The sequence below is a fragment of the Antennarius striatus genome, chromosome 7, assembly GCF_040054535.1.
Source record: "Antennarius striatus isolate MH-2024 chromosome 7, ASM4005453v1, whole genome shotgun sequence".
NCBI classification, from domain to species: domain Eukaryota; kingdom Metazoa; phylum Chordata; class Actinopteri; order Lophiiformes; family Antennariidae; genus Antennarius; species Antennarius striatus.
In genome coordinates this window covers 3566657-3579397 of record NC_090782.1, presented here as the reverse complement: position 1 = coordinate 3579397, position 12741 = coordinate 3566657, and the positions used below count along the sequence as shown (strand labels likewise).

General features: G+C 41.7%; 1 protein-coding gene across 1 annotated transcript in view; it reads left to right on the top strand.

Annotated features, from left to right (window-relative positions):
* The window catches only part of arhgap39 (Rho GTPase activating protein 39), a 60265-nt gene that overhangs the window by 38462 nt on the left and 9062 nt on the right, over window positions 1-12741 (top strand). Inside the window, exons 7-8 of the mRNA XM_068319086.1 lie at window positions 4284-4357; window positions 8866-9065. Coding sequence (XP_068175187.1) covers window positions 4284-4357; window positions 8866-9065 — 274 coding nt within the window. The remainder of the gene's footprint in view (window positions 1-4283; window positions 4358-8865; window positions 9066-12741) is intronic.

Below are 12741 nucleotides of genomic sequence, written 5' to 3'. Positions count from 1 at the left end.
ACGACCCACTCCACCGCGCGCTCTACCACTGAGCCACTGCCACCCCAAATAACTGTTCTATAACGTAATAAATGAACTGATAACGTAATAATTAGGGCTGTCAGTTTAACACGTTAATTAGGTTAATTAATTACTCTGCAAATTAACGCGTTAAAAAATTAACGCAATGAATTGTGAGTGGCAAGTCAATGCGCAGGCATTTTAAATTTGGCCCATTGAGTGACCTGTAGGCTGCAGTGGCACGTCACTTCGTACCTGCGCCACTAGTCAAAAGCAGGGTGACTGACAACAGAGATGGACGCGACACAAGAGAGCGAGGCAAGCCCACTCGGACCTTTGGGCGTTTATTTTTAAAAAGAACAAAGACGGGACTATCAACAAAAATGCAGTGATTTGTACCTTTTGTAAATGAGAATTTTCATATCACCAAAGTAGCTCCAGCCTAATGTATCATTTAAATGCAAAACATGTCAAGGACACAGAGTTGTCTGTTGTCAGTTCCTACAACGTTAGCTTACCCTTTCAAAGGAGATGCCTGTTGCAGTGGTTCTTAACCTGGGTTCGGTCGAACCCTAGGGGTTCGGTGAATCGGTCTCAGGGGTTCAGCGGAGATGACAAAACACCTACAACGATGTGTCGGGTGTTTTTGCCGAACATACACGAATCACTGTGTATGTTTGACACATCGTGTCAATTCGTGATGACACGTCCCTCTTAGCCATCACTGGCTGCAGGTGATCACACTACATCGATTAGCCTACCTGTGCTACAGGGGATTTTGCGCACTCAGTAGTCGATTTATGCCTGTCATGATGGTACGTCATCTGATTGCTTTCTTAATATTTTAATTCATACTAACAATGTTGAGCAAAAAAAGAAAGTGGTCGAACGAATGTTTACCAGGCCAATAACATAACAAATTATGTGCCATCCATCTTCCACCGCTTATCTGTAGTGGGGTCGCGGGGGCAGCAGCTTCAACAGGGAGCCCCAAACTTCCCTTTCCCCGGTCACATCCACCAGCTCTGACTGGGGGATCCCAAGGCATTCCCAGGCCAGTGTTGAGATATAATCCCTCCACCTGGTCCTGGGTCTGCCCCGAGGTCTCCTCCAACTGGACGTGCCAGAAACACCTCCCTAGGGAGGCGTCCCGGAGGCATCCGCACCAGATGCCCAAACCACCTCAACTGACTCCTTTCCATGCGAAGGAGCAGCGGCTCTACTCTGAGCCCCTCGCGAACAGCAGTGTTTCTCACCTTATCTCTAAGGGAGACACCAGCTATCTGCCTGAGAAAGCCCATTTCAGCCGCTTGTATCCGCGATCTCGTTCTTTCGGTCATGACCCTTTGCTCATGACCATAGGTGAGGGTAGGAACGAGATTGAACGGTAGATGGAGAGCTTTGCCTCTCGGCTTAGCTCCCTCTTTGTGACAACAGCTCTGAGCTGCAGCTTCAGCAATGGAAGTTTTGAACATCGACCATTCAGGTTCAATGCCCCCAGCCTCCACAGGGATGCACGAGAAGCTCCTTTGGAGGTGTGAATTGAAGGCCTCACGGACAGAGACCTCCTCCAGACATTCCCAGTTCACCCACACTACTCGTTTGGGCTTACCAGGTCTATCCGAAGGTTTCCTCTGCCAACGGACCCAACTCACCACCAGGTGGTGATCAGTTGACAGCTCTGCCACACTCTTCACCCGAGTGTCCAAAACACACGGTCGAAGATCAGATGATACGATCACAAGATCAATCATACCATCCACGACCCAGGGTGCTCTGGTACCAGGTACACTTATGAGCATCCTTGTGTTCAAACATGGTGTTAGTTATGAAAAATCCGTGACTAGCACAGAAGTCCAACAACATAACACCACTGGGGGTTCAGATCATGGAGGCCATTCCTCCCAATCACGCCCCTCCAAGTGGCTCCATCATTGCCGACGTGTGCGTTGAAGTCCCCCAGGAGAACAATGGAGTCCCCTGCAGGGATCCCTTCAAGGACCCCATTTAGGGACCCCAAGAAGGCCGAATACTCTGAACTGATATTTGGTGCATATGCACAAACAACAGTCAGAGTTTCCCCCCCCCACAGCCTTAATGCGTAGGGAAGCGACCCTCTCATCCACCGGGGTAAACTCCAATACAGCGGCGCTCAGCCGGGGGCTTGTGAGTATCCCCACACCCGCCCTTCGCCTCACGCCTGACGCAACTCCGGAGTAAAACAAGGTCCAACCCCTATCCAGGAGTTTGGATCCAGAACCGAGGCTATGCGTAAGCCCCACCAGATCCAACTGGTAGCGCTCCACCTCCAACACAAGTTCCGGCTCCTTCCCCGCCAGTGAGGTGACATTCCACGTCCCCAAAGCCAACTTCTGCCGCCCGGGTCTGGTCCGTCGTGACCCCCTGTCGTCACTGCCACCCATATGGCAGCGCACCCGACCCCATCGGTCTGCCCTGCGGTTGGTGGGTCCACAGGGGTGGGAAGAATCCACGTTGCCTTTTCGGGCTGAGCCCGGCCGGGCCCCGTGGCAGACCCGGCCACCAGGCGCTCGCTGACGGGCCCTCCGTCCAGGCCTGGCTCCAGACGTGAGCCCCGGGCTTCCTCCGGGCAGGGTCACATTTTTCCCTTTTCTGTTTTTCATGGGATCTTCTGAACCATTCTTTGTCTGGCCCTTCACCTGAGACCTCTTTGCCTTGGGTGACCCTTCCAGGAGTACAAGACTCCCGACAACATAGCTCCCAGGATCCTTAGGGCACACAAACCTCTCCACCACGATAAGGTGATGGTTCTTTGGAGAGGAACCATAAATTATGTTATTAACCAAAAATTATTATTATTGGCAGTGTGTATCAAGCAATCAATCAATCAACCTATATTTATATAACGCTTAATCACATCATTAGACATTTCAAAGCGCCTTAACAGACAGAAAAACCCAACAGAGCTCTCCAGAGTAAGCATAAGCCACAGTGGCGGGGAAAAACTCCCTCACTGAGGAAGAAACTCTGGGCAGGACTGCGATGCTATGCTAGGGCGCTCCATTCCAGTTCCAGTGCTAAAACAAAGCTACACTTTAAACAGTTTCCTGACTCGCTAATGGAAGTCGAGGTATAGCTAAACATCAGACATTTGGGGCATGAGTAGATGGGGGAACAGATGGGGGAGAGGCTAGGGGGAGAAGCCATATTTGGGAGAGGCAAAGTAGAGTTAGAGAAATAAAAGTTTAGAAAAAGTTATATAAATGGAAAAATGTCACCTTATTGATGTATCAGCTTCAGCTTCTTGATAGCTAACACCAGCTGTAATTAGATGGATGGATGGATGGATGGATGGATGGATGGATGGATGGATGGATGGATGGATGGATGGATGGATGGATGGATGGATGGATGGATGGATGGATGGATGGATGGATGGATGGATGGATGGATGGATGGATGGATGGATGGATGGATGGATGGATGGATGGATACTTTATTAATCCCGGAGGAAATTGCACATATCCACTGCTCAGGCATTACATAACGAATAAATACTGGATAAACACCAAGAGACAAAGAAATTATGTATGACATCTCTAAGGGGCAGGCTCACCTGCTATTGTTTCTGACCAACCCAGTGGAAGAGCCTTTGTTTGACAGCACCGTTCTCATACAAAGCATACTCTCTGTGTTTATTCAACATGAAATTGCAATGTCCAGTCTGTCAAGGCATGTCAAAGATTATACGCCTTCAGTTCTATAGCTATCTATGAAAGTGAACTATAAATCTTTGTGGGATATTGAAGAGCAGTTTCACTCCAGAGCTCTATGCCTGCAGCTGAAACCATGTAGTAGTTGCATGATTGGTGGCAGTGTTTCCCATAGATTTTTATTTTGGCAGTGCTGTTGATCTGGTGTCCAAAGCTGGTGCGTGTCTTCAATAACATCCTACTCATTGTCTATCTGTTTCTTCTGTCTCTTTCTTTGATCTGCTTCTTTTATCCATTGGCAGTCAGCAAGGAATGAAATACATTTTTGTTCATTTAGATAATCAGATCCATTCATTCATTTTCTTGTCAGCAAGCTGATTGCAGTCCTCTCATCCACTAGAAAATGGATAGATGCACATTTAGAAGTCAAATAAATCAATTTTAAAAGTTAAATTGCCTCAACCCTTTCCTCATTCACAAACATCTGCGTGAACTGAACAATGGAATGATGTTTTTCTCTTGAACCGATGTATGTGATAAAATAAGACATTTCCCTACAATGTAAGTATACTTTCTTCTCTTTTACTCCAGGTGTAGCCATTAGCAGCTATGCTAAATACTGCTACAGAAAACTGTCAAAAGCTGCATTGACTGGAGCCAAGAAGGTAAGCAGTTTTGTCATTCTGTATTCATGTTGTCACTTTAGCTCTTATCACATGACAAAATTATTTTTCAGAGATCCTGTAAATGCAACATCCATTTGTTTCTAAAAGAAGGTTTCTGAAAGCAATTAAAGTCTGTGAGCTGTGCAACTACTGGGTTGAAGAACTATACCAGTTGAGGATTTCGTGGGTCTGAATTATTATGGCTCCCCAAGCACTTCTTGTGACATTTTTACCCCTCCCCTAAGCAAAGTAGGAGTGCTCAGCAGTGAGGCAGTACCGCACCAGAAAGTGTTCAGTCTGCTACTTGGTTCTGTCGTCGAATGAATGGCCTATTCTAAACCTTTTTCATATACAAGGTGCACTGGATTATAATGGGCATCTGATTCATTAAAGGTGCACCTTCAATGAATGGCCTATTTCAAAACTTTTTTTTCACAAATAAGACCCACTTGATTATAAGGTGTACTGTCGGTTTTTGAGAAAATTAAAGGGACAGTAAAGTTAAAATGAACTGGGTCTGTATTTGAAGTACATAACTAAAAACAAGGCTTGGTGGCATTTTTATATTTTTATTTGCAACAGAAACTTAGAAAAATGAAATTTATCGTAAGTTACGGAGCGCGTCATGACGGCGGAAGTGACGCAACCGTTGACAAACAGGGTGAATCCATATCAATGCAGATAAAGCTAACAACAAGGTGCACAGCAGGCATTTTTGTAATTATTTATCCGAATATCACCAAAAATAAGGTCGTCATCATTGGAAACTAAAGACGAGTTCCCAGTGAACCCACTTGGGGTTGTAGTTATTCCATATAATTACCACCCGATGTATTAGGACGATGAGAGTTTGTCCTCATCTAGCGACTCATCCCCAGGTACACTCAAAATAATAAAACTGCATGTTACTTAATTCAATCAGTGAAACATTTTTACACTTACAAATATTGACTAGATATGAAAGCTCTCAAATCTCTTAAAACAAAACCTGAGTCATGAGTAAATCTAAGTAATATTTTATAGTACGTCTGAACAAATAGATTTGGTTCAATTATCTACATAAATTGAGTAAATGTAACTGAAATGCTGTTTTAACCATATGAAAACCTGAGTAGAAACCACCAAACAAACTGAGTAAATATAATTGAAGTCAACTTTAATGTTCCTCATGGGGAAATTATCTTTACACTCTATACTAACCTTTGCATGTGGTTACATATGGGTCAGTCATGCATACACACACACAGTTGAATACAGGTCCCTGAACACAACACACTAGGCATGCAGTTAGTAACATTGCATCACACAAAGAACAGTAGGGGGAGGCAAAGTGACGGGTCGCCTCACAAAGGAGCAGCTTGTAAGGGGGAACGGCGCCTTGCTCAAGGGTGCCTCGGCAGTGGCTGGGAGGTGAGCTGACACCTCTCACTGTCAGCTCACACTCCGAGGGATGTCCTAGCGGGAGCGAGATTTGAACCACCGATGGTTGGGCGATCCTTCTTCAAAACATACTGTATGCTAAAGTATCTATCTATCTACCGCTGAGCCACTGCCGCCCTCGAAGGAGATAATTGCAAATTTGCTAATGGCTTACTAGAAAAATGTGTTGTACCGACTGATTTTTTATCTTAATTTTTGTTGGAAAATATTGTGTACTATAAATCAATATGTCCAAGAGCTCACAAAACATGATAGATTTCTTAAAAAACATTTTTTCCATATTCTACAGCAGCACATTTGAAGCTGTTACAGGACAGGGAATCAGGATACCAAAGATCCTGAACTAAAATGCGTCTTGCCAAACGGCCATGGAAAAAAAAGATTTATATTATTGCAAAATGTAGTATTCACACTAAACATATTGATGACTAGTGGCTAGGCCTATAACAGTTTGGAACATGTAGGCGAAGATCATTTCTAACAAATGTGGCTTCATGTTTAGATGTGACAATACAACTCTTGTGCTTTTTAAAACATACCGTACATTTCTCACAATTGCAGGCACTTCAAACTGAATATACAAACCTAATACTTTCTCCTTTAGCACAGCATTTAAGTCACTTCTGGTGAAAACTTAAAAAACTAAATTAAAATTTGAAGCCTCATGCCTCACATGAATTATTAAGAAAATAAAGGACATTAATCAATCAACTTTTATTTATATAGCGCTGAATCATATCAGAAGACATTTCAAAGCGATTATTCATGCAAAATGTAAATGTGTAAACAAAACATCAGTTGGGGATGAGTCTTATCTGTGCTCATCTACCCAACAGACAACTTTATCATCACATTGTTTTTCAGTCTTTGCACCTTTGTTGACAGGTTTCCAGCATCCACTTCAAGAAGCATCTTTTGGAATACCTCAAAAGTGTATTTAATATCAGTAGCATTAACAAGCTAGCACATCCTGACATGGCTAGCTTAACTACCCAAACTAATTAAGCCCATATCTTTTACTATTTGAGTACATAATCATTTGAATAAAGTAAATTGGGCTTAAACAATGTTGAAAGTAAACTACACATACCAACTATTATTAAAAACTTAACCCAAAAATTCAAAATCCAGCCGAGACGAACGAGACGAAACGAACATCCACCTGCATGGTGACCCGACTCCAGAGTGAGTGAGCAGCGCCCCAAAATCCTAAAAAGGCGGAATCGGTTCCCTTTTGTTTACTTGATGTTTTTAAATTGTTAGTTACGTCTCCAATAAAATTGAGTTGACTTGTTTAATAAGTGCACTTATTAAAGCTAACAGATATTTGTTAATATATTCTCAAAAAGGTTGGAGAAACATACATTTATTATTACAAATATTTAAACCATGTAATCTGTGAGAAAAATAATAATTTATTTTAAGTAAGTACACTTAATTTAAATGTGTCTATTTCACACAAATATTCCCGTTGGAGTTTTACTAATTAATTTTGATGTAGTCAAATCAAATACTCATCATGATGATATTCAGAATTTTTATTGAGCATGTATAACTATCTATTACTGTCACATTTACTAGGTCCTTGAATCATTTTTTAGAGTGTGCAGGAATGCTGACTGATGAAGCGACGGGTTTCACTGATAGCATATGACCCCAAGTGACCCCTGCTGGGGAGCCCGATACAGAACCCGCTGCAGTGCATATTTTAAGACTTCCTTACCACAGGGATGATGCCAAACATCAGGGATTTTTTTTTTTTTTGGTAATGATTAACAAAATATATATCACTTTAAAATGAGTTTCCTATACCTTTAATCCACTGAGGTATTCCTGTGCACTTATGTGAATGACGCGCTGATGCACTTCCTGGTAGTCCTACACTCCACGTTATGTCTGATTTCCTTTAAGTTTCTCAGTTTCAGTGGGATAGGCTTCAGCAACCTGTGACCTGCAAAAACAGAAGTTAAGAATAAAAAAGAATTAAGTTTCTCAGTTGACTCCACTCATAGTTCACATCAAATACATTTTACCGTTAGCATTAGGCTAAATTCTCTTGCAATGTTGGGGTGATCGGTCTTATCCGCGGGCCTTATCCATGGTCCACTTTGCTGCTGGATGCAGACAAGTTCAATACTATGTGAATTTCCTGACAACATTCATTAAATTCAGCTGCCACTTAATCCAAATGGACGTAGAAGTGCTCAGTTTTAGCTTCTCTTACATCTTGGGCCATTCATTTTAAATTTGAGAAGTGCATCAGTCTCCCTTTTGTCAATTGAAAGTTCCACAGACTCATTTGACTGAATGACAGCACTCATCATGTGTGCTCACTCATTCCTTTATATTGCAGTTAAGAGTTGAGCTCATTTAGTTTGGTCATGAAGTCTGCAAAACACCCCACAGCCATGCAGTTTGATAGTTTTAGTTCTTTGTGCTGCCAGTCCACACCTCCATAAAAGAGCAAATATTGGGTCAATAAATCATTTTCACAAGACTTTCAAATGTTGAATGCTGGCTATTTGCTGAAGCCATCAAGTAAGTTGGAGAGGGTTTATAACTGCATTCTACATTTACTCTGCCAATTTATGCATTTTTGCTGTAATTATTTTTACTTTTCTGTTTTCCGATGGGGTGGCACATTGGTGCAGTGGGTAGCGCAGTTGCCACACAGCAAGGCGGTTCCAAGTTTGAGTCACACTCTGTGCGGAGTTTGCATGTTCTCCCTGTGTCTGCGTGGGTTCTCTCCGGGTTCTCCGGCTTCCTCCCACATCCAAAAACATGCGCTTCAAGTTGATTTGCCAGTCCCAAATTGACCATAGGAATAAGTGTGTGTGTGTGCGTGTTTGTGTAGTAGCTCCGAGTTTCCCTGCCTCACACCCTAAGACAAGCTGAGATAGCCTCCAGCCCCCCGGGACCTTCGCAAGCAGATGAAGCGGGTTGAGAAAATGAATGAATGTTTTCTGATGTCCTTTTAAAGTAGCAATTCTTTCTTATCCCAGGACTCATTTCTGTCAGGGGGGGACACTCAAACCTCAACGTCATCGTATGTGTGTATTTGTATCCAGGGCTTGCAGAAACCGTGTCTGGAAGAGATTAAGCATGCCAGGAATGCCATATTCAGCCCTTCTATGTTTGGCTCCTCCCTGGAAGAAGTGATGGCACTCCAGAAGGAGCGATATCCAGACAACCAGCTCCCCTGGGTACAGACTCGGCTCTCAGAGGAGGTTCTAGGTCTCAATGGAGACCAGACAGAAGGCATCTTCAGGTGAGTAAGATAATTGGAATGTAATGCTTGTTTTTAACTCCATATGATTCTACATGAAAAGTTGTTGGATCTTGGAATGAGATGGAAAACACTGTTGTATACAGTAATCCTTGTTGTACACACTGATTCTAAACAGATAATGGGCCATGGGATTTTGTCACAGTATCTCTCCCATTCAAAGTTCTGACGGTAAAATGCACTCATGTTGAAAATCTGCATAAAGCTTTTCCACATAATGCCATTAGCCTAGTATAGCGTACACAAAGAGGACAGTGAAGTCTATGACAATATTCGTGATAAACATTTGCCAAGTCGATTTCTCTGACCTTCAGTCAGGCCTAGACCTGGCGTGGGCAGTGAGCATACAGACAACCTTCACTGAAATAGATGGAGCCAATTTGTACAACCGCTTTGAACAGCCCCAAGATTAAAATACACCCACATTGAAAATCTGCAACATGGGTGAGTTGGCATTTAACATGGGTTAAACATTGTTGATCTATTTGGATGTTCTCCAAAATTCTCTGTAACAACAGATGGGTTATGGTAGTGAAATTAACTTTCAGTTCATGATCTTAAACTCTGTTGGAGATTTTTCTGGCAGCATTATCAGTAGAAAATGGGTTTCTTGCATTGCTTCATGTACTACATAGAGAAGATGCATAGAGAGTGAAGAAAGGGTCTAAAGAGGTAGAAACTCAAGCAGTACTTGAGTATCTGTTCCATGCGGTCCCATTGAAGTGAATGGACACTCAGCTTCTGACGCTACGGAAATGCATGTGAAGTAATAACAGTTGCCTGATGATAAGTAGCTGATTCTGAACAATTTCACATTGGCGATGAACGTGTCATTTGTAGTCAATGAAATCTTAACACAAGTGCATAATTAACCATTTAATTTTGGACATTTGGGGACATTTTGCTTAGCTTCCCTTGCAGTCTTAGAGAAATTGCCTCTGCAAGCTGTGTGTGTTTAGGAAAAGTATGAGTGTAGCGTAAGCTTGAACCCGACTTTCACTTATTGGACCGTAAATGACCCACAATATCAGTACAGTTGGCCACTATAACTTTATGGATCAGTAATGGTAAACCAGGGTCTTAACACTACACTTGCAGGTATTAATGACAAGCATTTTATTCAGTCAATCAATCAATCAAACTTTATTTGGATAGTGCTTAATCACATCAACATACATTTTAAAGTGCTTTAACTGACAGATAAACCCAACAGAACCCTCCAGAACAAGCATAAGCATGAGGGGAAAAACTTCCTCATTGGGGAGAACCCGAACTGAAGGGCAGTCATCTACCTTGACTGGTTGGGTGGGGAAAGAAAATAATAATGGGGATAGAGACAGGGTAAGAAAAAGAGAGACAGAGAGAGTGGCAGATAGGCCAGACAGAATTTGCAGTTACAGCAGCTGCTGCAGTTGGGGCGGGATTTTCAGGCATTTGGATTACCTGTATTCTATATCTGTTCTCCATCTGTTGAGCAGAACCACATAGACAGCAGCAATATCTTGCAAGCATTTGAAGTGTCAATGTAGTATTAACAAAAAAGCAAAGACAAATAACAGAAAGTAATCAATGTACTGTAACTTCCTTTAACGGGAGAGACAGAGATTTTTTGAATTTTGCAAAAACACTTTAATCACATTCAAACATTTTACAATTTTACATTAGATGAAAGCACTAAAGTGCTCCAGAAGAAGAACATTTTTTGTAAAAAAAAAACTTCAATCACATTCAGAACATTTAGAACATTTTACAATTTTTCATTAGATGAAACTTCAAAAACACTAAACACTCAAAAACACTAAACACCAATAAACAAAAGGAAATACAATATAAAAATTAGTGCATTATAACAGGAAGTTTGCAAAAGTGAGGTGGTCATCAACTAAAGTGCATAGGACATTTTTGTATCATCAGATGTTCAGGTCTTTTGTCATTTTATAGAAACCAAATTCTAGTTTTAAGCGACATCTGATGTTGCAGCAAAAAGCAGTAGCTGCTTCTTGAACAGTATTGTTTTCAATTCTCCTCTTCCTGGTCACATAAATTGCGAGTTTTGCCTCTCCAGAGATAAAATTTAAAAGCAGACAGAGAAAAATACCCTCAGCAGTCCAGGCCTGTAGCAACTAATCTAAAGGAATCTCTGTTGTTCTTCATCAAAGCATCATCAAAGGGAAGGTTTTGAGTCTACTCTTACATAAGTTAAGGGTGTCTCCTCCCTGGACCGAGACCGGCCAATCGTTCCAGAGTTCCAGATAGCTAAAGCTACTGCCTCCTTATTAATGTGCCAGACTATGAATATTGCTAATAGCTGCATTTGGGGAAACAAAGGTGCCGCATTTGTTGACTGTAGTCCTTGCTGGACATTTACTGCTATAATAGCAATTTTCTGCTAACACTTTCCTTTGCTTTGCTTTGCTCACATGCACTGCCACTTTTCTGCTCAATACTTGCACACTGCTGAATGGAGGTGTGCTATGCGTCTTGATGTTAATAACCTTCAAAGACTGAGGAGAGGATTCAGTGGATTTGATTCACCAGTCAGTAACGCAAAACAATTCCAGGATATCTGGATTTTGTTGAGCTCACATCGTGTGTGGGTAAAAATCATTAGTAGCCCGTTGGTATCAGTGATTATAGGCCAGTTCTCTCCATATTCCTTCACTGTCCAGCTGCTCACAGGATATTAGCTTTATTCACAGTAATTTCTTCATGCCCCTGGATATAAAATCCAGGGCATAAAGAAGAAAGAAACACAGTGGTACCTCCAGTCACGAAATTAATTGGTTCTGGAAGAAATTTCGTAAATAGAAAATTTCTTAAGTAGAGACGCGTTTTCCATGCAAATGCCCTAATCCGTTCCAAGCCCCCCAAAATTCAGACATAAATATTTTATAAAGCATAAAAATGCATCAAAACATGTAAATTTGTTACATGTTTTGATGCATTTTTATACATGTTACAATTAGATTATTACACAATAAATGAGAGTTGTGCATAATGTAAAAAACAAAGAATAAAGAATAAAAATGATAGTCGTTTACCTTTTAACTGCTGTCCTCATTGTTTTTGCCCTCTTTGGTTCATGCGCTGATGGCCTCACCATGCCGAACAACAGAGTAAATTCCAGTTCTCCCCTTTGAACTTCTCCAACCACCCACGTGATTTCTTAAACTCCTTTTGTTTTAATAACGTGGCGATTGTAGATGCATTACGGCCATATTCTTTGGCGCGATCAACCAAACTCATCCCTTTTTCATGCTTTTCTATTATCCTTTGCTTTGTTTGTATGGACAAAAAAACTCTTTTCTTCGTCTTTTCTTTTCCTCTTTTCTCCGTCACTTTCTTGGGGTCTATAGTGAATACTCTAAAAGTTAATATATTTACGAATGACGAGGACGCTGCATAGACACCTATCTTGCTACACACAGAGGTCTCTCTTAGCCAATGGGATGCCAGTATGCTAGGTAATAGCCAATGGCAGAGCAGCTATAAGAATGTTGCATTCAGGAACCTTTGGGAGCTGCGAGTATCAGCCCATACCGTATTTTTACCTTTCGTAACTCTAAATTTCTTTCGGAACTAGAGGCAATATTTTCCTGTTGAGGCGTTTCGTAAGTAGAAAATTTTGTATGTAGTGGCATTCATAAGTAGAGGTACC